Source organism: Neolamprologus multifasciatus, chromosome 5, assembly GCF_963576455.1.
Source record: "Neolamprologus multifasciatus chromosome 5, fNeoMul1.2, whole genome shotgun sequence".
Lineage (NCBI taxonomy): Eukaryota > Metazoa > Chordata > Actinopteri > Cichliformes > Cichlidae > Neolamprologus > Neolamprologus multifasciatus.
This window is the reverse complement of record NC_140443.1, coordinates 31,900,718-31,928,524: the sequence shown is the minus strand read 5'-3', so window position 1 is coordinate 31,928,524 and position 27,807 is coordinate 31,900,718. Positions and strand designations below refer to the sequence as shown.

The window sequence follows — 27,807 nt, the reverse complement described above, 5'->3', positions numbered from 1 at the left end:
GAATTTAATAAAACTGTGGCTCGCTGATATACTTACTCATGATCATGATGTTTGCATTGGACAGAATGGTTCCGTGTCTATTGGAGGCCTCACACTGATAGACAGCACTGTCAGAAACTTGGGCATTATGTATAACTATGGTGTCACCAATTACCCTCCTGTTTCGTGCTGGGGACTCTGGAATAATACAAAGGTACACTCAGTGAACACAAAGTTTTAAACCAGCACAATTAAAAAAAAATCAATATGCTAAGCTGAAATTCCCAAATTAACTAACATCAAAAGAATGTGAAGCAACAATCGCTTTGATTTTAAGTCTAAAACATCTTTGTGTTTGTTGCGTTAAAGTGATGTCGGCTGAAGTTGACCTAGGACCTGGCCACACTTTGGTGTACTACCAATCTGTACCAAAAGATGGAGCAGCAAACCAACGTAAACTTCTGTTTCAACCAGTTTTAACCTGGAAATCGAGCAGATGCAATCATACAAACTTGAGGTGTGGTATCTTTAGTGCGTTACAGAAAAGTGAGGAAAAAACAGGAATTCTTTGGGTTCTTAAGCTAATTAATCACTAAAATCTTTAATCAAAACAGATCTCAACAGATCACATTCATCATCCTTGTAGTATATATAAATATTTAATCATAAATATATGTTCTCTCTATTTTCAATTTTAAATGACAAACTTAAATCATTTCATAATTTCATTGAAAAATACTTTGTTACGCATCCATGCAGTACCTTGACGCCCCCACCAGGGGCCTTTTACACCATTGTGTAAATCCCAGTGAACTAACTGGGTACTACAATTGGTTTTATTGGTTGTTTGCTTTTTTTGGATGTTTTTTAGGGGGGTTGTATTGCAATGTTTAAAGTACCTGTGCACAATTTGAACAGAGACTAGAGGCTTCACACTAACAGTTAACACTGCAGCTAACGTAGCCCTAAGCCTCTAACTAGATTTGTTATAATAAACTTTCCCCAGTTGTCAGGGATTTAAGTGACCTCATATTTTGGTTTTTGAAGCCATAGAAGGTCTCATATCCCTCATATTCTCAAACATGCAGTGCACATTACCTTTAATGTACAAACTTAATTAATAGTATTCATGTCAGTGTTTTACTTGTCTCTGTTTGCCTTTTCTTAGATTCTATGGTTGTGTCTCAACAGATACTACACAATTATGTTCACATTCATCATCCTTGGAGTACTTTCCCACTTCTGGAAACTTCCTCCTCATGTTCTACGTTGTAACACTGAACAAAACAGCATCAACCTTTAGCCTTTCTGTGGGGTTCAACATGTCTAGCAATCACAAGGAGCTCGCAGTACAAAGAAGTGAAGTGAGCTTTAAGTGAGACTGCTGTGGGACTGACCCTGCAGAGGTCCACCGTTCACCCTCCATGTAGTCGTCGGCTGAGGAATCCCACTGGCAGAGCACTTGATGTGCACGTCTGAGCCGATCATACTGAGCTGACTCTCAGGCTCAAACACCCACTCTGGTGGCTCTGAGAACACACAGTCAGCGTGATGTTATCAGTATGAAGAAGACACTGAGCACTTACAGAGGAGAACACAATCACAGGAATAGTTACGCAATATGTATTATTCAGTAAAAATGAATGCTACATTTACTACCCATTCAGCTGCCTTCACCACCATGATATAGAGATTATACTATTATGCATTACTTGGAATTATTCTTAACACCGTCTTTCACGCACACAACCATGTTTAACATAGCAATCAAAAGAAAGGAAGCTGACAGTGAAAAAAATAGCAAAGCTGCTGTTTTAAGGTGTAATCTGTCAGTAAACAATGGGCATGCATCAATAGCTATCATTCATTTAGTGAGCTTTTGCTTTAAAACCAGTATGTAGTTGGAGTTCAGATGTTTATGCAATCAGATCTTCATCTTTCAATGATATTTAAAGCTTTTTTTCCATTTGAGGCTTTAGAAAATAAGAATAAAAATGTATCAGCCATCAGAGCCTTTTCTTAATCTTTCCTGTCAGTCCGTAAAGTGGGAACAGAGTATAATAACTAAATAAAAACTAGCTCCATTTCCACTAATCATAGAATCTTACTTACAAATTAAAGCATTAGAGTTAGGTGATAATTTGATATACAATAACAGAAGAATCATACTTTTATCTAAGCAAATTTCTTAAAGCAGAACTTTTGTGAGGATTTTAACATAATGTATCGTCACAGCAGCTGGTCTTTAAACCCCTTTTTATCAATGATTAGACTAATTTGTCAAACAGAAATAATGAAATCAATGTAGGCAAACCAGATGTGACAACATTGCAGTGTGTTTCACTGTACACTGTTTTTACCTTCGACTGTCACGGTGAAGGTATGTTGAACTTCTCCCAGTGGATTCTTTGCCTTGCACATGTACTTCCCACTGTCTTCCAGCTCAGCTCTTGGCACAATCACCAATTTTCCATGGTTCTCAAATCTCACTTTACTAGGAAATTTGTGGCCCATTTTCATCCATTCAACCTGTGGAGTTGGACTGACAGAAAATGGGAACAAATGGTGAGCCTAAAAATAGTGACATACTGCCTTTACATGGCTAAAATTAAAGGTCCTGAAAGGGCTAGAGCTTATCCCAGCAGTCATAGGGCAAGAAAGATAGCTACACCCTGGACTGGTCACCTGTCTGTCACAGGGAAAACACAGACAACCATTCACACCTACAACCAACCAAACTAATTAAGTGTCTTTGGACTGTGCGAGCAAGCCAGAGTACCTGAAGAGAATCCATGCAAACACATGGAAAACATGCTAATTCCCAACAGAAAGCCCAAAAGCCACACTGTGGATTTGAACCCAGAACCTTCTTGCTTTGAGGGAACAGTGCTAACCACCACACCACCATGCTACTCTAACATAGCAATATAACTGCTAATATAGTAACTCTAAAACATTAAGGTAAATTATTACTCACAATCCTTCAGCAATACACTCCAGGTTCAGGTCCTCTCCTTTGACCAGCTGTATCTCTGATTTGCCACCAGGGGGCGTCAGAAGAGCGGGTTTTCTCTCCAGAATTGCATTAGCTGAAAAGAACAGAATGCACAGTAAGTCAGAACAGCATATTCACACACCTTTCTTGTGCATAAAGCAGTTCATACACATGCAGAAATACATTAATATAACTTACCATTTTCAGAACTGTCACTTTTTCCTAATATCATGACGGATGAGACCAAAAAAACAAACACACAAACAAGAAAAAAACACACACACAATGAACATGTGAAAAATGTGGATGACGCACATCACCAACATCTGAGTCACATCATAAAATCATAGAAACAAAAAGACGCGCACAAACAAAACAGTGTGACACTGGGATGGCTTTTGAAGTGTTTCCTTTCAACAATGGTATCGGCGAATGTGCTGGTAAATGAACGGTGCTCCAAAATCAAAGTACACGTCACGCTGGTTTGAGAGGCAAACAATAATCGAGTGGAGACAAAGAAAACAACGAGACACCTACTTGTCTTGACAATGACAGACATGGCGGTCTTCTGAACGATCGTTCGTATTCTGGGGAAGGAGGCGAAGCAGCAGTAGTCTCTCCTGCTGTCCTTCTCCACTGCATGGGAGAAGTAAAGGTCTCCGTTCAGGCCCACGGACACCCTCTGATCCTGCTCAATGTGCTGGAGATCTGAGCACAGGAAGACGGTGGCAATGATTCCATGTAGATGTAAACAATCTTTAATTGAACAACTGCTGATTTAAAACCATGTACTTCAGCTTAACCCAGCTAAACCACATTGGAACATAATGAAGTAATTTTCCTAATACTTCACTGAGACAGTTACTAAGACCTTCACAAAAAAAAAAAATGTTTACAGATTGACTAAAAGTTTCTGAAATTTTATGGCTTGGGAATAGTAAAAATCAACTACCATCATCTAATTTGGATCACTTGTTATATGTTTCATAAACACAGCTACACACAATAATGAATTCCCCTCTCATTTTTAAATAACTGTGGCACAACGAGAATGTTTCACTGTTTTACAAAGACCTAGAAGAATAGTCTTTATTTTGGTCTTCTGTACCTTATTTATCTCTGGTATAAACTTCCAAACTGCCTACGAAGCAGAGAAAGCTCATCACTCTAATAACCCCACCAGCTGAAGCAGTCATTTCTGCACTGATATAATGGATAACACTTCTATAACACTTCTGCCACCACGGCTGTGAAGTGTCTTTATACATGGAAAAAAAATCTTTTAAACTGTTCAAAAACACTCCATACCATAATTTTACTACTGGCTTCTTCCAACTCTTCAGTAAAGCTAAACATAACAAACATTTTACCTGACATATTTCATGTATGTGGGAATGTGAATATAAAGAAGTTCTGTGGCTTTAAAAAGAGAGTCTGCAATGACTTACCCACCTTCTGATTAGGATGTGATTCAAAACAAATTTTTATAAGCCTAATATATCTTATGAAATTTACCGTCTAACTACTTTTAATTAACCAAGTTACAAAGTCAACACCAAACTGTGCACACATCACAACATGAGATATTACTTACTAATAGTCATCCAGTAGATCTGCAGTGGAGGTATACCGTTAGGTGGGTCACATTTTAAAGTAAATGCCTGGCCTTCTTCTACCACGACAGGATCAAGTGTCTCTTTAGGGAATTTAGGAACATCTGAAAACAAGATAAACTAGAGTTGAAAAAAATAATAAATAGTGTGGTGCAGTTTTTCTTTTCAACAGAAGGTGGCAGTAACATCATTCTTGAATTCTACGTGTAGCATGTGTCAGTTTTACCTGTGCTGCGAATCATTCAATAGATTGAATCCTATGGTGCTCTGTTTATTTATTTATTTATTCATTATCTTCAGTTCTGGCTCTCAGAAACAAAACAGACATCCCTACCGCTATTGTTCATGGCCCTGTCACCAGTGCTGAGCGGTTGAAGCCCAGCCAAATTTAGTCAAAGTCCCCTGTGGAGTGGATTTTCTTGGAGAATTTATGTAGTGTTCTTGGGAACAAAATGAAAAATGAGGCAAAGGAAATGATGGAGAGGCAAGATCACACCCGATGGTTTTTCTGGTGCAGACCTATAGATGAGACGCTGCGAGGGGTGGAGCGCTCGGGAACCTCAATGACTTTCTGCCACGTCCAATACAATGAAAAGCTCACAACAGAGAGGTGCAGTCATTACAGGGAGCTGCTGGCCCTGAATCACTTTGAAAGCTCTGTAACAGAGCACCTCAGACACACACACATCTGCACGCACACTCAAAGATGCAGGTTACTCACTGGGCACAATGAACTCAATCTCCTTCGATATGGCGATGCCTAGTTTGTTTGAGGCGTAACAGCGATAGGTTCCCTGGTACTCTGTAAGGTTCCCATTATTGGGTATCACAAAGGTCCCAGAATTCTCTTCTTTCATCAGGCGGGAGTCTAGAAAGGGGTCGAATTCCTGGTCATTCTTTGTCCATCTGAATCTACATAAAGAAAGCCAGTGTTAAAATGTCAAGTCTTAAAGCTGAGACTGTAGCACACTCAGTACCCAAAGTTACAAATCAAAGCATCGAAGGGCAACATGTTGATGCTAAAGTGTTGTTTGGTATTTAGTGTCTGTTTGACTGCTAATAACAAGCTCCCGTCCTTTGAAGTACTCACTCTGGCTCGGGATTCCCTTTGGCTTCACAAATCACGGGGAAGCTTTCGTCAAAGGGAAAGGCGATGAGAGTGCTGGGCGACTGAGCTGTGATGGTGGGCAGCTGCTCAACTGGGCAACAAACAGACAGGCAAGCATGAAAATTAAAGAAACAACACAGGCCTCAAGAAAGCTATTAAGAAATGTGTCATACTCATCATGATACTAGGACAGTGGTTCCCAACATTTTAGATTTGTGAATGCCAATTTCCTGAGGAATATGCTTTTGACTTACCTCAACACATCTTCAATATAGTCTGCTTTTGAGGTTTTAAGAAGTCTGACATGGAAAAGTGACATCTTGTTGTATTTTGGAAGACAAAAATGGCCATATTTCAACAAGTGCTATCAGTCAGTTACAGGCTAATTCTAGTAGGTTTACTTAGCATCCATAAGCTGAATGGATGTAATACACAGTCACAGATACTTGCTAATTAGTGCATGTAACATATTCATAATATAAAATCATATAATACTAGAATTTTACTCAGCAAAATTGGCTGGTCTGTACCTCACAGGAGGTCATATCATTTGTCAAATAATGGGATTAAAATGCTGCAAAAGGCACCAACACCTTAAACATGTTACAACATGGTCCAATTCAATGACTTTAATTAGTGGATGCCAAGCAGACACTGATCAGGGGTGTGACTGCTGTAACTGTTAATATAAAGATTGAGGCTATCAGTAGAGGCCCAAACCATTTTTGTGTACAAGGCTCCAAACATGGTCTTTAACCCTCTGCGGTCTAACCCAGTAGATGTGCCCACAGTGGGAAGGTGTGTGGGTGAACTGTGGGGGTTGTGGGCAAACACAAACTTATCCCACACTGGTCATAAGTGGGTGTGCCCACACAGAGCCCACAGCAGGTTTTCCCTTTGGGGACCTTCTATGGGTTTTATTAGCAAACCCATAGTTGGCTTGCCCAAAAAAAACCACGTGGGACCCATGTAGGCTAGTTCATGTAGGGCCCACAACAGTTTTACTCCTTGAGGCTCCCAAGACCCCTTATTAAGAATGATTTAGGTCTCTTCCTGATTGCAAACAATGTATTTAAAACATTATTGCATATTTTAGTTGCCTCAGGTTGGGATTTCAGGTTAGTGTTGTGGTTTTCACCACTTACAAATTAGACCTCAGAGGGGTAATAATCAAACATTGGGCACTGTAGAATGGAAATCTATGGGTTTAACTCATTTCTGTAGCAACCTTCAAATGGCCAATTGAGGAACTGCAATTTTGGCAGTTTCAACTTAGCTTCATTGCTGCTTGGTTGGGAACCACTGCACTACTATGACAATTACATGTCCAAAAACAAAGAAAACAAATGTATCTATTAAGGTGACAGTGTGCTAATGCAATAAATCACTTTGTTAGACTTGCTTTATTCTGGAATAAAAGCTCTTCATTTAGTCTCTAATGGCCTTGATGATAAAGTAGTGACATGTGGTGTGGATGGAAAAGCACATGCCACGAGTCCTAGAAGTGTCAATACCAGTATTATGGAGTCAAGACTGATGACACATGGTATTCAGATCCAACACATATGGCTGTAAGTAAAGCTAGTGCTAAGCTTAATTGAAAGCCAGGAGATGAAAAGGAGAGAGCAGAAGACTTCACTAATACTAGCTACAGTATGGCAGGGTAAACTTACTGTTTATGTGACCTAAAACTATATAATCCATGGCAGCAGGGGGAAATAAACCAGAAACAGTCAGCAGTTTGGGAATAATCCTTTCTTGTCAAGTATTCTCTAAACACAAGCCCTTTGTAACATACACCCGTGTAATGGAAAACACAAGGCAGAATTAAATAGACTTCTCTGACAATGAGCCCCAAAATGCAGCCGCCTTTTTCACAAAACCTGTTTGAACTGTTCTTTATCAAGCCCTTAAGAGATATTTTTTAACTGAATAATTTAGAGGAAGAGGGTTGATGCGCGTTACCAAGGAAACTGGGATACACGCATACAGCTAACACAAAAGGAAAGAAAAACCTGATTCAAACAAGATAATAACTGTAAATATATTCAATTCACAAAATGCTTGACGATTGTAACAGTTCTCTACAGTGTGATGTATTTCCCTCTGAATTATTCAGCGCCTTTCTTTTTCTGATAAAAAGCACTTCAAGGAGAAGTGCTCTCTGCGGATGAGCAAAAACAACAAAACAGCCCTTTATACATTTAACCTTTCTTTCATTCATGAATCGTTTTCTTGGAGTAGCTCTGAATGTGTGTTTATGTGCCAGTCTGTCAGTCTGTTGTCAGAATTCAACCAATTTGTGCAGAACTGTAACTCATCACAGAGAAATTTGGAAACCCCACCATAACTTTTATGATTTATTTGTTTACAGATGAATTTACACATATATTAATACTTATAGCAAAACCACTCACTGAGTTTGCAAAACTAAAAGCACAAACACTGCTTTGCACTCAGTTTGCCATTTTGTAACACACACTTTACAAACCTGTAGCTACAATCCACTGCACAGCACTATTTTTGCAGAACTGTAAACACAACTCACTGCTTTACACTCAATTCCCAAATGATCAATGCACTCCTAGCAAAACTATACACATTTACGGTCATTATTTACACTATTTTGCCAACTGTCTGGCACACTGTCACATGTGAAAACTTTTTTAGATAATTAGTTCACTTTGCAATCAGCCTAAGCACTATAAACAGGCCACAGGTAAGCTGTGTGTGTGGAGTACAATGGAAGGAGCAGTAAGAGTGAGAAGTAGAGGAGGCCGAGCAAGAGGACGTGGAGGTGAAGTAGTAGGATGAAGAGGACGACAAGGACAAGGAGGAACAAGGGGAGGACGAGGAGGGGGGAGAGGAAGGGTAAGAAGAGTAAGAAATAGAATTGCTGATGACATCAGAGCTACAATAGTGGACCATGTAATCAACCGTGGAATGACCCTGAGGGAAGCTGGCCAACGGGTTCAGCCTAACTTGAGCCGCTACACTGTGGCAAGCATCATAAGGACATTTTGAAATGAGAATCGGTTAGTACAGTCACTTTGCACTAAGATTTGTAGCACTGCCGTATGCTAATGAGAAACACAACAATACCATAGATGTAAAAATACTGAAATTGTTACTTTACAGAATTGCTAGACGAGCAGATGCTGGGGCAGAGGAAGCATGTTCACTGCAGACCAAGAAACCCATATAGTCAATATGGCGATTGCAAATAATCCTATACTTGGAAATAAACACTTGTGTTTGTTTTGATGTGTGTGAATAAACACCAGTACTTGAAGTTTGGATCCTTCCATGTTTACAGACCTATGACAAAAGTATGAGCTCAAACTGACATGGCCTACCTTGTGCACAGAGAAAGCAAAAGCCAGATGTGTTTTGTATTCATACCATCAGTGTGTAGTTGGTGCATTGTGTGCTTAGTAGATGATGGCTTGTGTGTACTGTTTGATACGAAAACACCATTTTTATGAAGGCGTGAAGAGTTAATCTAGCTGTGTTCGCTTTTGCAAGAGAACTACAATGTTTTGATAATTGGGTGACAGGTTTTCTTATTTGTGTGTAGAGTTTTGCAAAAATAGCCAATAGTTACAAAAAATGTGCTTAAGCAATCAGAAAAAACTGTAAGTTACTTTGAAGGTAGGGTAGCTGCCAGATGGAGTGGTACTTCAGAAACTGCTGATCTACTGGGATTTTTCTGCACTACTATCTCTAGTGTTTAAAGAGAATGGTCCAAAAGAGAGAAAATATCCCTATTTCTGCTACAACATGTGGATGGTAGGATCAGACACAGTTCAGGCTTCTGCTGCTGGTGTAATAATGCGGTTTTCTTGGCACAACTTGAGGCAACTGAGCATCATTTAAACAACACAGCCCACCTGAGTGTTGTTGCCCACCACATTCATCCCTTTATGACCAGAATGTACCCATCTTCAGATGGCTGCTTCCAGCAGGATAACAAACCTTGTCACAAAGCTCAAATCTTCTCAAACTGGTCCCTTGAACATGACACTGAATTCACTGTACTCAAATGGCCTCCACAGTCACCACATGTCAATCTAATAGAGCACCTTTGCAATGTGGTGGAATGAGAGTCACTACATGGATGTGCAGCAGACAAATCTGCAGCAATTGAGGGATATGTGAATATGGACCAAAAGTGGATCCAACCCAGTGCGAGCAAGGTATACCTAATAAAATGTCTGGTTAATGCATATGCACTCTGTCTTCTTTAGCTGCTAATCCTTCACTATGCTTGCACTGAGACTGTGCTGTATTGTTAGATTTTAAAGCTTTCTGAAAACAGCTACTTCCTGTAAATGAAGACAAGCTAAGAAGCAGCTAAGAATTTAGTTAAAGCATTTGTTTTCACATTATTATTTTGACAAGAGCATAACCGCTTTAATAGTGTCTTTTATTCTTAGACGTTTGGTTTTATTTGCCAAATTTCCGGTATGCATTTCTCTGATAATTCCTGTAATTCCCAAAAAAACCACAGTGGAAATGAGGTTTTTAGGGGATTTTGTCTTTTTCTTTTGTGGTGTTAACAGAATACAAAAATTACATTCAAACTTGAAAGAAGAGTTATGTTCTTAGACATAATGTATCTTTTTATCTGGATAATCCACATGATGTCATGGTTATTTCAGTAGAGGAGGTTTTATTTGATACAAAAGAAAATGCTCTAAGAAAACTCTTTTCTATTTCTTTTGTCATCCCACTGAACCCCCTCCTAAATCATCCTGCATCCTTTGTTGTGGATGTGTGACTTGTGAAAGAGTCATGACTTACCTTCCAGCGGGATGTCAATGGCTGAGGTCGTATGAAAGGCACAAATACAGATAACCACCAACAGCACGGTGGCCAGTCTGGGGCTCCTCAGCAACGTCATAGTGTCGAGATCTCGGACAGTCACAGGAAATTAACGCTCTCCACTTTGTTTTCAGTTCATGACTATGGTGAAGATGCAGTACCTGTAAAGTAGCACAGATGTAGAAGACCCCATGAATCCACCCACGCGCTGGCAGACAGAAAGGCAAAAAAACCCCAAACAAAACAAATCCCCCGTGACTCTAAGCCCGACTGCTCTCTGCTCAGCCAGGCATAACCAGGCACACATTTTCATTCCCATCAACGGGGACTCAGTTCTGAACTAGTTCATATTTTGGTGTGACAAAGAGGAGAAATATTCACATTAAAGCCTCCTATCATCCCATTTCCCCATGGGGCTCACATTGTTTTGTAGTCTGCGGAAGTGTGCGGCACAAAGCATATTTCTCAAGCGACAATGGAAAGAAATAAACAAATGAGGGAGCCTGTGGATTTATTAATGCGTGGCAGATGTTCAGCATTACTTTTGGAAAAAGCCAAGATTGAAATCAACATCAAAATTACCATCAAAGTTTGGCCGATTTAATCATCGTGCTGTTTTGATCTGTGCCTGCATGTTTCTGATAACAATGACTCAAAGAGATTACGAATGCGGACCATTTTATCTTTTATTGCAGCAAATACTGTTGCCTGAGGGGCGGGAGACATAAAAAGCATACATAGTTAACAGTCAGACTGAGTAAGCTGTCTGCACTTGCACACCGACAGAGCTGCAAGAGGACAGAGTTCTGGATAATTTTCCATCCAATAGACGAGAGTCTGGACCATAACGAGCGCGTGATCGGTCCAGAGCAATGTATGGGAATTCTAATGTCTTGGAGCAGTACTATAAGAAACCTCTGGGGTGTCACTTCATTAGTCGTCCCCATGTTGGCTGTGACCCAGCTCAGCAGGTCATGCTGGAGTAATTAGCTCAGCAGCTAACAACAAAACAGAAGACTAATACAGAAACATTAGAGTTTTAGAGAAATCTTAAAGCTGCTGGCCTACAGGGAACTCGTGCCATTCGTGTAAAACTGAAATGTAGTAAAGAGCATCACAAAGGATAAAATCCAGTAATTGCAATTACTGTATTATTAATGTTGCTAATCAAACCAATTAATGTCAAGGAAAGTATCAAGTGTAGCAGCCAAGATATGAGCGGCACCGTAACTACTACTCAACCAACTGATCAGTATCTTTAAAAGAGCTTCCTCTTTACAACAGCGCTCAAATCCAGCTCACCCTTTTCTTAATCTTCTGGCTGCTTTCTCCAGTTCAATAGGCAACACTGAGGTCAAACTCCTGTTCAAGGAGTGTAATTGAATAATTGACTAGAGGAGGGGAAAAAAGAGTCGATTTCATTCATTGGATGCAGGCGTGCTGTTAGATGGATGTGCACTCTGAACTCTTCAACCATACCTCATGGTAATGGTATTAAGCCTGCCTGAACCGATGTGTGACCTATGCCCCACCCACAAACAGCATCACCAACAAGGTGCTAGGTGCTGTATGTCACATACATCAACCCACTCGATCACAATTTATGTCTATTGGCTATATTTCCAACTGAAGATTTGTGTGTCAAACTCATCCAGGAAACTGCCTCAGGCTTTTCTTTATTTTAGCCTTCCCACACATGGTGTTTTATGATAATCAAACAGATCCTAATTAAAAGCTAAGGGTTTTGTGCTAATTACCTTGTGCATTGTTGGTAAGCCCCACCTGGTTAAGGAGCGAGGGCCAAGGTTACAATCCCCAGAAGAGAATGTGCTTTCATTGTCTTATTGTGCTGGCCAAAATCCTTTACCAACCTAACAACACCTTCGATGGATTACACTTGGTTCAAACTGTGCCTGATCATTTGCCTTCTGATTTAATTTGTTCCCCCCTCGTTAAACATTTATTGAGAACTCACTTGGCCATCTGGCTGAGGGAGGTCCGCTAAGAGCTTAACTGCTGCGAGTGATGAAGTCTGCATTGAACTCACAGGGTATGGTGCCTATTGGAACTATATGATGCACAGGAGAGAGGGCACCACTCTCTCTCAAGCTGATTTACAGACCGTGGGCTGCTCTTAATCCCCGCCTCTTTCAAGAGCAATCACACCAGCCAGAGATTGATGAAGCTGGCAGAAGGTTAAAAGCTGCTCGCTGTGGGAAGGCCAGTATGAACCCTAACCTTCCTCGGCCAAGGCTCAGACGAGACAGAAGCTCCGCTGTGGAGGGGGGGGGGGGGGGGGGGGGGGGCACATGGAGGGAAATGGGCCAAGTGGAATCTGCCTGTGCAACTTTAAGGCTCTCTCCGAGTGACAGATTCAGTGCACTCTTCGATAGACTTCCTCGTTGTCAACAAGACCAAATCCTTTTTGATTACTTATCCATTTAAAACAAAGGCACTTGTGATAGCATCATTAATGTCTTGCCATTCCCTTACTTTCTCAAATTATGCCATTGATGTATTAAGGCTAAAAAAGGGGGTGGGGGGTGTCCTGTTTTCACATTCTCAAAAAAAAAAAGGAAACCACTGTGTTTTCATAATAACACAAGTTAATAATCTTTGGGTTTAGGAATTTAGTTAATGGAGAACTTAGAGAAATTAACTTGAGCAGTGGAGAGAGAGAATTTTCCACTATCTGTTGACATTACATCGACTACAAGAATAAATCAAAAGTATAACTGAAACATTAATCAATTAAAAATAAATCAGCCTTTTTTATTAGCAAAGAAAAGTGGGGATAAGGCCTGTGACTTCCAAGTGATCTACTAATTACATTCTTGATTTATATTGTGATGTACAAAACAGCAATCAACCATCAACTTGTAAGAGTCTAAAATAAAGTCTACAAATTCCTGAACAACTGTCCACAGCCAAACCCTGCAAGTCTAATTGCTGGTGCCTGGGACTGTGCTTTGTCTCTCTGTGCAGTGCTTGGTGGTAATGTTCCAGGTTATAAATTTAGGTTCCTGTCTTTGTAAGCCCCATTTTTAAACAGTCTGATTCACTGAGCATGCAAACCGGGCCATAAATAGCCACAGTAGCTACATCCGTTTTATCCCAGACACCTTATTTACCTTATTTCTCCCAGACAGTCCTTTACACTTAAGGTTACCGTGAACCTGAGAGACTCCTGGAAAAAGCTCTCGTCTCTCCTTTCTCTTTGACTCCAAGGACGTGTGTTCTGTCGGTTGATTAAACCTTTATTTCTTTGAGGGAAGTGTTCTATCAGCTCATACTGTGAAAAGAGAAATAGATTTTTTTAGAGATGTGCTTTTCTATTATATGCTCTATCTAATGTGCTGTGTTCCTTCTTTTTTAATGCCACTCAGAATTAAATGTAAGACCAACTTCACAACAACAAAAACAGAAAACAAAAACTACATCATTTATTCTGTGTTAGGTTCACCCATTTGCATTTGTTGAGCTAGTTGATGCTTGTGATTTAAAGGTGTTGTCAGTCACTTTTGCGGTTATTTAATAGAAAAAAAAATTCATCTTCCTCACCTCAAGCGTCATCTCCCAGATTAAAGTAAAGGCTCTAACACACATGCATAAATGTGCTTATTTATTCCAAATAATACGGCGGTTATTGTATGCAGATTAGACGTGTGCTAATATTAACATCGTGCCATCTAATTGTAGGCTTGAGTGTCCTAAAAATCATATATTCTCTCTGATAAAAAGTTTGATTACACCATCACATTGTAATGGAATATATTAACTGACACTATTAACTAAGTGTAAGTACAACAATGTTAGATCAAACACACTTACACTAACGCCAGTTAACAGCAGCTAACTGACAGAAATGTTCCTCAACGACTCGCCTCAGTATAGCTTTCATCACACGACAGTGAGCTTCACTGGTTTGTATCAGGCTCCTTTCAAAAGGTTTTACAGCCTTGTCCAGAGTAAATAGGTGTGAACACAAACTGAGGTAACAGCTGACTGCACTCACTACAGATGAACGGCAGCCAGAGTTATTTGTCCCACAGGATTATGCAGTTGACTATTGACATCTAGTGGTGAGATTTTACATACGCTAACAACACATGTATCCTTGTTCGTGAGCTAATTTAATTTTGCTGATATAGGCTTTCATGTAAAAATGTGTTCACATGTGGGGACTGCGATATTTTCCACTGTACCCAATTTTACACTTCACACAAAATACAGCATACTTCATAAACACCTTGATTGAATTTGTGCTTCTTCACGTCATTGTGAGTGCACCCACAGCATGTGTTCTCAGTTAAAATAAATGCACATCATTTTCATCATATTCAAAGATACCAACAGGCTCTTAAGCAGCAGTTTAACGCTAAGTACCTTCAAGATGCAGAGTGGAGCAGGCGGGGATTTAACTGCTATTTGCCATCATTACTGAAGAAATCATAATGAAAAAAAGATTTTAAAATTCTGAATCGCTACGTCTAATAAAATCCTAAAATCCTACTGCTCACGTTTTAGCATTTTTAAGACATTTGAAAGACTGACTTACAAATTAACTGTCAGTTCAAATTAAGGCCTTATTTTTACATGAATAAATTCAGTGCCTTTTAACTTCTTGGCGTTGATTCCAAGAGCTTTACTGCTTTTCTTCACACTCTAGTACTGTTTACTGTATCACTACGCAGCCTTTTACTTAAGGAAACAATTCTGGCACGCCTTCACAGTACAACTGGCAGGATGTGTCTATCGGTTTCTTGACTCCTATAGTTTAGCCATCTGCTCTAGCTTAACACCCAAACTTTAAGCCATAGACATGTACTAACAGATCATATAAAAGGATCAGACAATGTAAGGAAGTATTTCAAGGAAAAATAGCACACTAGCAAGTTGTTTTGGGAGCATTCTTCACACTTGCGAACACGTTGTTTGGTAACAGGGTGGGGTCCAAGCAGGGCCATACAAAGTTCACTACAGTAGGCCCTTGAGCTGGCACCATCTGCTCCTTTCACACACAAAGACAACAGGCAGAGAAGTGTGGGTCTACTGTAGTCTAATGTGCAAGCCTGTAATAGGATTAAGCAGATCCTCGTCTTGTCAGACTGGATTAAAATATCCCTCGTGCTAAAGACCTGCGATGGGAAGACAGCAGCTCCGCACGCCCCTCTCATAGTCTTGATAATGCCTCCACTCTGATTCCCATTTGATCATTCAAGAACAATTAAAACAATGGACCAGCTGATTAACACTAAGCTGCAATTGACTTGCTTTGCTTCTGATGTGTGTAATGAGTTGTTTTTCCAGCCATTTTGTTCCTCTTTTCTCCAATCAGTCGCTCATTTGGCATGCGATTCACACACGCTGCCTGGATCAGGGTGGAAAAATAAAACTGCTTTTTCTTTTATGTCAAAATTAATTTTCCTGTGTTTAGACATTTTGTCTTTCCCATTTACTCGTCTGAATTTAGATAGGATTCTAACCTTTTGGCAATTATAATCCTTATCAGTAGTTTTCTACAAGCTTGACCATGCAATTCATCTGATATTAAAATATGAGAAAAAAGAAAACAGAAACAAGATGATAAATGAGTATAGGAAGCAATAAGCGATAACATGCTTGACTAATTGAGATCTGGCTTTACAGCACTTCAGAAAGCAAGACTGTTCAATTACCACACCATTAATATTTCAGGGATCTCTAGCCTTCGGATGCTGTGAGCACTGGGAGCGCTGTGGTGACAGGATGAGGATGGAAGAGGCTGTGGATGAGAAATGAGAAGAGATCCTCAAGTGTAAAGGAAATAGAGTGGGTGTACGGATGAGCTGAGGGGTTTGTGACCTCTGTGTTGTGTATGAACTAATGAGGAAAGGCCTTCGTAACCCTGCATGAACTCTCACTACCTGAGAGAGGCAGATATACTACACACTGCAGTGAATCTGCAACTGCAGCAACACAATCATGTGACCAGCTGGAAGTATGAGCATGTATGTTGAAGTTCATTAAACAAAAGAGAGCATAAACAACTGAAGAGCTCTTCAATCACTAGAAGTTGTCATCTTGTCAGTAATGTCTCTGCTCTATTCTTTATAAATACAAGCACACAACATCTTTCCCTTCAGCAGTGTGTCAGTAAGGTCTACGTGTAATATTAAGAAACAGGACTGAAACGTGTACAGACAAACCCTCGTCATATATGGTAGCCACTAACTCTTATTTCTGCTCTGAATTATGAGTTTTAATTATCGTCTGTTGCATAATTCATATGCCTAATGAAAACACTTGGATGGATCGCCAAAGCATGTCACATGACATGGTAATAAATCATCCAGGATGTATGTGCCATGCTTTCAGAGTCCTCACTCTGAACCTGTTAATATGTTTAAAGCTAAAGGAAGGTTTGCACTGCACCTGTCTGCATCACAGCTTACAGCTCTTTTCATTTTCTCTCTGATCTGCTCTCTTTGAAGTCCCACAGGAGTGGCCCTTACCCAGGACAATAATCACATTAGTGTGTGATCCTCGCTGAGTAGCCCGGCAAAGAGATGAAATTCGCAAGTTGGACTGCGGGCACTGGAGTATTATTTTGTGCTCCACTCCACATTCATTCATGTAGTCTGAGTGATGCTGGCAATTTCCCCAGATGAAACTCTGCCACAGCAGGACATGATCGATGGCTCTCATATCCCAAATCCTTACCTCCATCAGACCCTGTGAGCAATTTATTTCTGCCAACAACCAAGAAATTCGGATGTCCCTACAGGTGTTGGGAAAACCTGTTTTTTTCCAGAAATATCTTTTCGCACTTGGTTTTTAATCCCTTCAGGTGTCTCATACACATGCAGTCCAAGTGATCATTTCAGCCTGTGAAATGAGAGGCTCTCTGCTTGCTGAAATTCCTCATTTGAATTTCCTGTTTCGTGCTAGAGCTGAGCATCTGGACAGTGTTACCCTGGCTAAGCTTTTTGACACATCTGTCGGATGTGTGGCCTCACTCCCTCGCCCCTCTGTCGCTTATTAGGGTCGAACAGAGTTTATCCTGTGACAAATGGGACGGTGAAAACTACAGTCTAAAGATTTACAGTGTTTAAACACAACAAGGCAAAATCTCAGTGTTTATATTAGCTGCTCTCCAGCTACAAACGCAAATCAAAAAGTAATCTAGTCTGTCAGCTATCAAAGCAACTTTCAAACAGCTACATGAGGGATTGGCTAAAACATGTTTCCAGTTGTTTAAAGAAATGCTTCCAGGGTTTTTTTTACTCAAATGTACAAATTCAACAACCTCAAAACATCTAGACATGAAGCAAGACACAGGAAGCTTCTTCTTTAAAGGGAACAGTTCAAAACATTCAGTGCAGTTTCATTACAGCCTGCTTTGGCACACTTCTTTTAAACCACTTAACCGATGAAATCGAGATGCTTCCAAGAACGCTATCTTTGAGTAGATGAGTGGATGAGTACATAAAACTAATGCGAGGTCTGCAGTGATGCACCTTGAGGTCAGCTGAAAAGTCAACACCTTAATTGCTTCGTGCAAGTTTGACGTAAATGTATCTTGGCAAGAAGAAAAGGACAGGAAGAAGAACGAATGTGGATAGAGTCTGGATTTGTTTAGCGAGTTCCTTGGAAATTATCCTGACAGAGTGTACTGCATGCTGCTGCTTTAAATCCCTACGTCGGAGAGAAATGTCAAAGAAAAATGGCAATAGCCTAATTACGCTAATCAGTAGTGCTGTGCAGTGTATGTACCCATACACCTGTTATAAGTTCAAGAATGATGTAAATGCCCATTTGGAGTTTATTTCAAAGCCACTGTGAAAACATTAATTATAACAAGTCATAAAACGACTGCTTAAAAACAGGGATAGATGAGCACTGACAGAAGGATCGTCTGTTGTAAACATATTAAGCCGCTACCACTGTGAAAACACCTACACATGTAGGCGAGAGCCTTCCACCTTAAGAACATGGACTTGTTAGCCACTGTGGTCTTCATGACCGCAACAAGGAGTGACAGTTAATTTACTGAAATCAGTCAAACACTGAGACCGGCCCAGGATTCAGTTTAACGGTGATCCAAATGTACCATCCATGCTGCTCCAAGAGACAAAATAAAGTCCCAGTTCATGCCAAATCATGATGATGTCTCTCTGCCTCTTCTCATCACTGCAGAGTAGATCCAGACTGTCAAAATGCAATCTAGTTTCCAACTGTGAGTCAGACTAAACACACTTAGCGAGGATCTGGAAAGACAGTATGTGTTTGCACACTAATTTGTGTGTGTGTGAGAGAAAAGAGGGAGATGTACTCTTCTAAAGTCAATTTAAGCATCCAAACATTGAGTAAATACAGATATGGTTATTTCTTACATCTTCTATTTAACAGAATCAAATATATCAATATCTTTGTTGTTCCAGTCAGCAGAGTAAATCCTGAGCATTCTTCTATGAACCGTGAACACCAGAAAAACATGACCTTTAAGGAAAGTCATCCTAATCGCCTTGATTCATTCAGTGGGGTAAAATGACTTTTTTATTCCACGTTATTTTTACTTTTACTTTTTATGTCGAGTCTCATAGTCCTATTTTGTTGTTTCATTTAGTCAACATAAGGTCAAGTTAGATTTATAGTAAAAACTACACAGAAACATTGTTACACAATCCTTACAAACACAAAAAGTGCCAAATTCACACATATCAAGACAATACTTTTAATTTGTCACGTAATATGTCTCCAATTACTTAAACTATGGGCACTTAGTCCCATAATAAATATGATAATAATCATTAATGTATTAGACATCTGACTAAATGAGACCAGAAGGAACAATTACTTACTCTTTAACATTTCATTTTTCTTGTGACAGTTGTAGCACGACGTAATTAGTCACAGAGAAGATTTGGCATTGGTTTAGTATTTCAAAATCTATTGCATAAAAAAAACAAGAGAAAATCTTTTGGAAGTAAATGATTGTGACTTATTATTGCAGGGATTTTACTATACAATAAAAAGCACCTTTAGGCGACTGTTTGGTGAATTGGTGCTATATAAATAGAACTGAATTGAAATTGAAAGTAACTGTAATGATTGGTTTTCCTCCATACGATACATCGCCTGCTCTTTATCTAAAGTGTATTATATTTAGAAAACGCAAGAAGGCAACCAAAGGCACCAGCGTCTGTTTTATCCTTTAAATATTTTAAAACGTGAATTAAAAAGCAGTTGTTTTTTCTTTATGGCCTTTGCTTTTGTAGAAGCCTGCACACTGAAAGGCCAGAATATGAACCTGAATGTGCTGCAACAGCTTTACTGACATCCTTATATTATCTAGGGTACTTACAAGCTTTCACTTGATTTCCGGCACCGGTGCCCATGGGAAGGGTAACAATTCCGTTATAGGTAATAACATTTCCAATAAAAAGAAAGCATGACAGGAAAACTCTGAGTACGGCAGAAAAAGAAGAACGAAAACACAGAGGGTGCTGAGCCCAGTCCACTGTTGTGTCACAGAAGCCGGTGGTGAACACGCACAGAGCCGCCGCAGTCATACATGTTGCCAAAGCCTCCAGCTTGGCAAATGCACTCATTAAGCCACTGACAATCATTCCCACAAAGCCTGATCTAAAGGCTATTCAGAGGAGAGTTGAGGAATGCAAGTTCCATCTCGCCCCTCCACCTCCCTTCAGCATGAGCAGAGACGTGTGCACCTGAAGGCTCGATAAAATGTGTTAATTTGCAATGGCCAGCTGAAGAACAAAATATGAACAGTAAGCAGGGCGGGAGTGCCGATCACCCGCTGTGTGAAAATCTGTTGAGCTTTGCTCTTGCTCCAATCTTCTTCTGTCAGCCAACGACAATCTACTTAATTGTTAATACCGCTAAAGATTGTCGCCAAGCATTAGCCATTGTTGGAGCTTTTAAAGCACGCTCACATGGCTTATCTCCCCACAGTAAGCAGTGGAAAAGCCACTGGTTTCTTTTTTTTTTAAATTTCTCTTTAATTCAAGTGGACCTGATTGTTTCACACTGGTGAACAGGAACTTCACGACCATACAGATAGACTTGAGTGGAAGGTGGGTGACACGTCTGGGGAAATCATAGTGTGCAGAGAGTGCTGAGACTGTTGATAAGAGTCCTCCACCAAACCATTCTCTCTCTCTCTCTCATAACACATGAAGGGGGAAGGGAGGACTCCCAGTCTGGATGATGTATGGTGTGGACCTTAGTCAAAGACTTGAAAATGAAAGGGGGGAGGAGGGTCATGCTTGAATTATGCTGATGCAGGTCGTAACCACGGTAAAGGCATTGCTGCTTGACAGAACTTGATGACGCTAATGACAAGGTTGCCTCCCCTCCCTTCTTTTCCTCCCCATCCCCGTCTGCCTCCCTCTTCACGCTCCACCACACCCACCCACACAGGTAGGGCTTTGGGGTGCGGGTGTGTCACCAGGGTGCAGGGGAGACATTCCCCCCCCCTCTGTCCTCTTCTGGCCACCTGTGCCTCAATTTTATCTCACAACTTAGACATCCACATTACTTACACTCTCATAACACACACATATATATATATATATATAGGGCCTTGAGGGTGGGCACGTTAACGGCGTCCAGTAGACGGTCTGTGTATTCAAACCTGCCTCTGGCGCCGGTGCCCACCTCTCAATTTTAAATCCATGTAGACATTGAGGGTTCTCGGGAGGGGCCGTGCTATCACCTGCTGCTCTCTGGCAGCAGCACCATGCTCTCCCTTGTTTTAAATACACTTTAGAGCAACACGCAGCAACACTACACTTGAGCGGGAGGAGGGAGGTATGGGGTCTTAACACACCCCTGTTCTCTGCTAGCCATCGGGGCGGGGGGGCTGGGAAGAGATGCTGGCTGTCCGATTGGCCTCCCTGCTGCTGCGGAGCCTGGGGCGGTCTGCTTGCCTCCACCCCGGAGGGAAGGGTAACATCTCTTGGGTCTGGGTGCCGTTTCCATCTCTGGGGGTGAGGATACCTGGACCCGGGATATAGAGTATGTTTGGGGAGTGTGATTGTGTGTACATGTCCATTTACGTTTATTCCTGCGTTGGGTGAGTGCTGAGTGTTTGTATATGTGTGCATGAGGGTGGGAATGCATGTCTGTGTCTGTGTGTGCCTGTTTGTCTGTGTCTATATGTCAGGTTGGGTCTTAGACTTCACCTCTCTGGGAACTCCAAGGCCCTCCAAAGTGTGGAGGCCTATCTCCCCTCACCACACTCCCTGCCGGTGACTGATGCCCTCAGGGGTCGGTGCGTTGGTGGTTCTTGGTGTCCGGGGCTGGGCGCTCAGGTATGTACCAGCTCACTCCCGGTGACTACTTGGCGGGGCCTGGCGCCTGCTGCTCGGTCAGGCCTCTTCCGGGGCGCGGGGGGCCCTCGGGCCTCCGGCCTCTGTGCCTGCGGCTCGGTTCACTCTGGCACAGCTGGCTGCCGGCAGAGCCGGCGGGCACGCCGGTGCAGCCCCCTCTAGCTTCTGCCCGGTGGCTACTGGGTGACCCCTCATCTGGGGATCCTCAGCCCTTCCCATGAAGGTGGCACGGATGCCCCTCCGGTGGTCCTCCTTGGGCTCTTGCACTCTGGGGCCTCTGGATGTCTGGGGCCTGGATCTCCTCCATGCCTGCTTCATGCCCTGGGGGACGGGGCTATGGCTCTCTACATCCTCTAGCAGACCATTACATGGGGAAACCATTTGAATACAAGCGCGCCGATCCACACAGGTGTGCACATGGGTGTTCACTATTCGTAGACTTAAATCACACCTTTCTTGGCTGCTACTTCAAAGCACATTGTGCGCTGTCTGTCCTGCGTGCTGCACAACAACATTCAATATTTAGTATTTACTGCTGTTTTCACTTAGCTAGATTAATGCGATGGTGTTGTGTATAGTATGTTGCATTGTTTTGTTTTGTTTTTTTGCTTGTTTTCTATTCTTTTTCTCTCAACAGGTGATCCCGGAGATATTTTTTCTTCCCCCCTTTCTCACTGTCCCTCTCCCCTTCTGTTTTTCTTTTCCTTCCTCTTTCTTTCTCCCTTTCCTATCCCTCACTCATGTCTGTCCCGTCTGTAACAACTGAAAATAAAATAAATAAATAATAAAAACAAAGGTCGATCAAATGGACCAATACGGCAATGCCATGATGATCCATTTGGCAAAATAAATCCATTGGGTATCCTTGTTGGTCTTCAGACAACAATTCTGACGGCTAAAGAACCAAATGGGACAGGCGAGAAAAAAAAAAAAGGAAGAAAAAAAAAAAAAAAGAAAAAAAAAAAAAAAAAAAAAAAAAAAAAAAAAAAAAAATGACAAGGTTGTTATCACTCGTGAGGATTGTATACAAGTATAAGGTGGAGCAGATACAGCAGGGGTTTGTGCATGTGTATTACTAGTCCAGTGGCCTGCCTGGCCTAAGCTGACCCCCACCGGGCTTTAAGGCCAGGGGATTTTTTTTGTACATGAACGCTAGAAACTAGCTAATGTATCTTATTGGCCTGTTGCAATTAAAAAAAGACATAAATAAATAAGAAATCAATTACGCACATGTGATGAATATTATACATAAAGTACTTGGACACAGAAAGAAATGCATGGGTGAATGAGACATGTAGAGTGAATAGAATAGAACCAGTCCATTTACCATTCACTTACATCCATTAGTTACTGAATATTTTAGTCCAGAGCGTTCTTTACTTTGTGGCAGAGGTGGCAGAGGTATTTTTTGTTTGGTTTTTAAAACTAGTTTGAGGTCTTTATTCAGCAAACTGCTTTTAAAATGCAAACCTGATGAAGGAAATGCTTATGCTGGAGCTTGAGATTCAGAACTACCACTTGGAGGGGGGGTTACAGGGGGACACTAGTCTTTTCATAATGAGTGCAGCCAGCCAAAGTCAGTAACTGAGAACACTCACACGCCTTTGCAACGCCAGCTCCAGGCCCTCAGAGCCCCTTAACACTCTTTGAGCTACAACAGGATGGAGCTTCCATTATGGCCACACAAACAGAGGGAAGCCTTATGAACTTTGCACAAATGCTTAGTGCTCCGGGGCTGGGCAGCTCTGGAAGCTGTGTGAGATGGGTAGGTACCGGGGCGAGCTGCCAGTTCCGAAAAGCTTAGTGTTCATGCACTCGGGCCAGACAAACCTGACATTGTCCCGGGCACTGCCCCGGGGAAAGCCTCTTCCCCTTTCTCTCTGCCGCTCATTCACACTTTGAGCTCAGTTGATTCACTGATTTGGACGGAGGCAAGAAGGCAAACATTTATTCACATTGTGAACCGAGCTGAGGAGAAAGTGTACGCACATCAGCCACTCAGTAAACTCTCATAAATATAGCTGGCTTATTTTCTGCCTTCACCGTGCTGATGTGTCGCTTGTCAATCGCTCCCACTTCATAAGGGAGGGACTCATTCACAAATTGAATTTAAAATGAGATAATCCGCTGTCTTCTAGCAGTTAGCGTTTACCAGTGCTTTAATCTATGACTCATCTCTTATCTGCTTCAAACAGCAATCGCTAAATGCTATCTGACCAGTACATGATGAAAGACTACAGCCGTGTCATGTCTCCAGATTTAAAATGCAGCTCTCTTTACATGCTGCCTGATGAGCAAGGTTGAAAGAGAGGAAAGCAGGAACATTTAAAACCAGAACCACATCGCTCCCCCATCAGCTGCTCTGAGAGCAGGAGAAAAATGCAGGTGGTTACACTTACCGTTCATAGCCCCGCTAAAACCTCAAAATGTAGCTATGGGTTTGCAAAGCAGGTGCTTATTGGTACCTAGAAATTACCTTCGAACTGACTGGATATGATAAATGCTGAAGCGCTAAATGGAGTTTTGAAAAAAATGAGTTAAGGCAGAGACATCAATATCCCTGAAGGACAAGGAGATTGCTGAGAAAGCACGAAGACCGATTTGCACTTTTCTCACCATTTGGCAAATGTGCTTGCGTCACACGGAGCGGGGCTTTTAATTGAACTTTGGGCCCACAGCCCACTTTACCAAAAACTCGTCTGTTAGTCAGTCTGTCAAAAACGGTCAATAAGCCTCTAACCTGGCACTCCCAGATAGACGCAGGCCAGCCTGCCTTTGGCTGATACCAACTTCTGTATTCTCGGCAGATTCTCTGAATCAATGTGACAGCCAGCGCATCTTTTTGTATGGGTTTTCGTATAGGTTGCCATGGCAACGGGTGCCCCTATCTTTATACTGATCACATATGCATTGAAAGTTTTCCTGGGTTGATGCATTGTGTAGCGGCTTACTGCAGCAGGCTACATGCTTCTGTGCTTATCTCAGGTCACAGTCTGGGAATGGCGTCACAAACAAGTTGCGACTGTATTTGAACTCAGCAAGACGCCATGCGTTATTGCCAGAGATGTGACTGGTACTGTTTACGACCTGTGACTGCAAATGGAAAACAGACAAAATTCCAGCAATGAAATTACCCACATTTATTTATTATTCCCCATTATCTGTGGCACTTTAATAAGCCCCACTCAATTATTTCCAGATCTGTGGTGACAGCGGATTTATTTGGTGCGGTGCACTACAGAGACACTGATCAAGAAATATCTTCTTTTTTAAATAGCAGAGGTGGGGCCTCACTTATACTGTGACTTTTTTTCTTGTTTTTTTAATTGCACTACATTTTTTATATTGTAATAGCTTAAGAAGTGCCTGCAAGCCAGTGATAAGTGATTCCAGGTCATTCCAGTTAAGTAAAACAGAAAAGTCATACAGCAGGAGACTTAAGGCAGAGCAGAGAGCAGGCCAGAGAGGACAGGAGAGAGAGGGGCAGTACCAGACTGTTATCCAGCTCTCTCAGCCAGACTGCCGGCCATCAGAGCATCACAGATGGTGCGCTCTGCGATTGTGGCAGTGATCAGGGGATCTCTATTCCTGATTAGCACACCTACTGAACACAATGTGCACGACGTCTGTTCCATCTCTAGCTGCATAAGACAGTAAGGAAGGAAGCACAACAAACAGTGCAAAACATAATGTCCGATATTCTTGAACATTATGTTTCAAGAATATCGAACAGTTTCAATTAATTCAAATAATTAATTAAATAGTCATTAGTATTTGCAGAACAACTTCATTCCGGTGAACCCACGCCTTTTGACAGTGCCTGGAAATAACCATAAATATTTATTGGAGTTGCACAAGTAGATTATTATCTACTGTATCTGTAGTATCAATCCAATATTGGCATTATAGCAAATAAAAACATTCCTGATGCCAGAGGCTGATCTTTATCTATTGTGTTATGTCAGTTTTTGATAAGAAAGATTTATTTGATTCACCAGAAGACTAAAAGTAACTATGCAAAGAAAAAATGTGTCTGCTATCAGCCAATGTTGATACCAACAGTGTGTATTTCAAAGTCATAACAATCAACATGTTTAACTAATAATACAGTAGGTAGCCCCAAATTAACTGTTGAGCTTATTATACTGGGGCTGGGTGGTTAATTGCATTTTAATTTCAGTTACAAATTTGGCTTCCAGCAATTATGAAAACAAGATAACAGACATAAAATGATTCATTCTTTTCTGTTGCAAAGCACTTGTTTGGTACGCCCTTCTTTACAGCCGTGCACTTTTGCTCCTTCCAAAAAGCCCAAAATATAATTCAGCTGGAGCCACTATGATGAAAGGAGAACCTTTATTCAACAAGATCTACCTAAAAGAAGTCAAAAGTTTCAGTAGCTGACTGAGTGAGAGATCGTTAACAGCTCTGGCTCTGCGCTTGTCTTCAGTGATGTGCAACCAAGGTGTTGGAAACCAAAATGTTTGTTTGCTGTAGGCTCCCCATCGCTTACCCTGCAGATATCATCCAAGTCAAGCTTGCTGCTGTGTGTACCTCTCATTGCTCTGTCTGCACCCGCAGACATCCTGCAGCTGAGGCAAAGTGCAGTTACACTGTGTGACAAGCTTTATGGTCAAAAACACCCAAAAGTCTGGGCCTATCGTCCTACTACATGACCCCATGTCCCTTACATCCAAATCTTTTTTTATCCACATTTATTTATGGATCTTTTAATAGACCATGAAATTATCCACCCATCCATCTGTTATTTTAAATAGGCTGTATTAAAATGTTGAGGAAATTGCCTGTAAAAAGACACATTTGTAAAGTGAATATATATAATAATAATTATTATATATATTCACTAATAATTAATTCAAGCACAACAAAAGCAGACCAAACTCTGGACAAAAGCAGCCAGTCTCTTCTAGATTCCTATCTTCTGTCCTGTAGACAAGTTCAGATGAAGCGCCCACTTGGAACTCAATTTAATCATGTTTCCCCCCACAGAATCAATAAGCTATTTCCTCCCCAGGTCACATTTAGCAATGGAGAAGGCCTCTGTGCCACAACTATGTAGAGTGTGTACACAGCTGACAGAGAATGCAGCGGCAAACAGAAGCTTGAAAATGAATTCATTAAGATAAACACGGTGTCTCTCAGTGAAATGTGTAGGCATGGTAACCAGGCTTGGATCTGCTTTGAGATACACCCTGGACATAGAGCCTTCCAAACACTTGAAGGTATCAGCACACACACACACACACACACACACACACACACACACACAGTGCACAAGACTAGCCTGAATCAAATCCTCTTCCCAAGAGAGGGTGGATAAGCTGTAATTTAATGGAAAGATCCTGCAGCCAGGAAGTTAAATGAGAAGATGATCATCTCCATCACCAGCAGCCCACCTGTCAGCAGAAACACTCAAAGCACCGGCAATGTCTACTCCTCAAAATTATTATGCCAACAAGTAGGATTAATTATTTCCAGAAAACAGGCTTTTTTCCGCCTATAGTCCTATGACAAGAGAAAGGGGGGCAGATAACTTAAGTCACATGCCCCTTCATAATAAGCAGCAAGGATCTAATAGCCCTTTAAGGAGTGTCCTGCTGGTCCCCTCTTCATACACACACCTCGGGGTCAGCCCTTCAGGACTGCTGAGGCAGAGCGACCCGTCACGCTACACAGCTAATCCCACAGTGGAAAATGTCGGTGGGCTCCGTCTCGCATGGACGCGCAGCGAGAGAGAGACGAGGAGGCAGGACCAATATTTGAGACGAATTAAAGATGTGTCTGTGAGGGCTGATGGGGTTTAAAGGGCGAGGCCTCATCCGTGTGTGTTGTTGGACAGACATGCTCGTCAATAGGCCGTCTGCACAACATTTCAAGCCTCATCCTCGCGGCCATTCACAGAGGAGAATAAGGAGCACCACTTCAGTGTGT

General features: G+C 41.4%; 1 protein-coding gene across 7 annotated transcripts in view; it reads right to left on the bottom strand.

Annotated features, from left to right (window-relative positions):
- The window catches only part of chl1b (cell adhesion molecule L1-like b), a 72,464-nt gene that overhangs the window by 22,791 nt on the left and 21,866 nt on the right, over positions 1 to 27,807 (bottom strand). For 6 of the 7 annotated variants that reach the window (XM_085160247.1, XM_085160248.1, XM_085160249.1 and 3 more), the window contains exons 2-12: positions 10,499 to 10,680; positions 7,369 to 7,386; positions 5,678 to 5,786; positions 5,309 to 5,499; positions 4,569 to 4,691; positions 3,512 to 3,682; positions 3,173 to 3,196; positions 2,957 to 3,068; positions 2,340 to 2,521; positions 1,377 to 1,508; positions 37 to 177 (exon numbers count right to left, since the gene is read on the bottom strand). In XM_085160247.1, coding sequence (XP_085016373.1) covers positions 37 to 177; positions 1,377 to 1,508; positions 2,340 to 2,521; positions 2,957 to 3,068; positions 3,173 to 3,196; positions 3,512 to 3,682; positions 4,569 to 4,691; positions 5,309 to 5,499; positions 5,678 to 5,786; positions 7,369 to 7,386; positions 10,499 to 10,598 — 1,303 coding nt within the window. In that variant the 5' untranslated portion in view covers positions 10,599 to 10,680. Of the gene's footprint in view, positions 1 to 36; positions 178 to 1,376; positions 1,509 to 2,339; positions 2,522 to 2,956; positions 3,069 to 3,172; positions 3,197 to 3,511; positions 3,683 to 4,568; positions 4,692 to 5,308; positions 5,500 to 5,677; positions 5,787 to 7,368; positions 7,387 to 10,498; positions 10,681 to 13,650; positions 13,812 to 27,807 lie in introns of all 7 variants that reach the window. The other variant, XM_085160246.1, reaches the window with a different exon arrangement.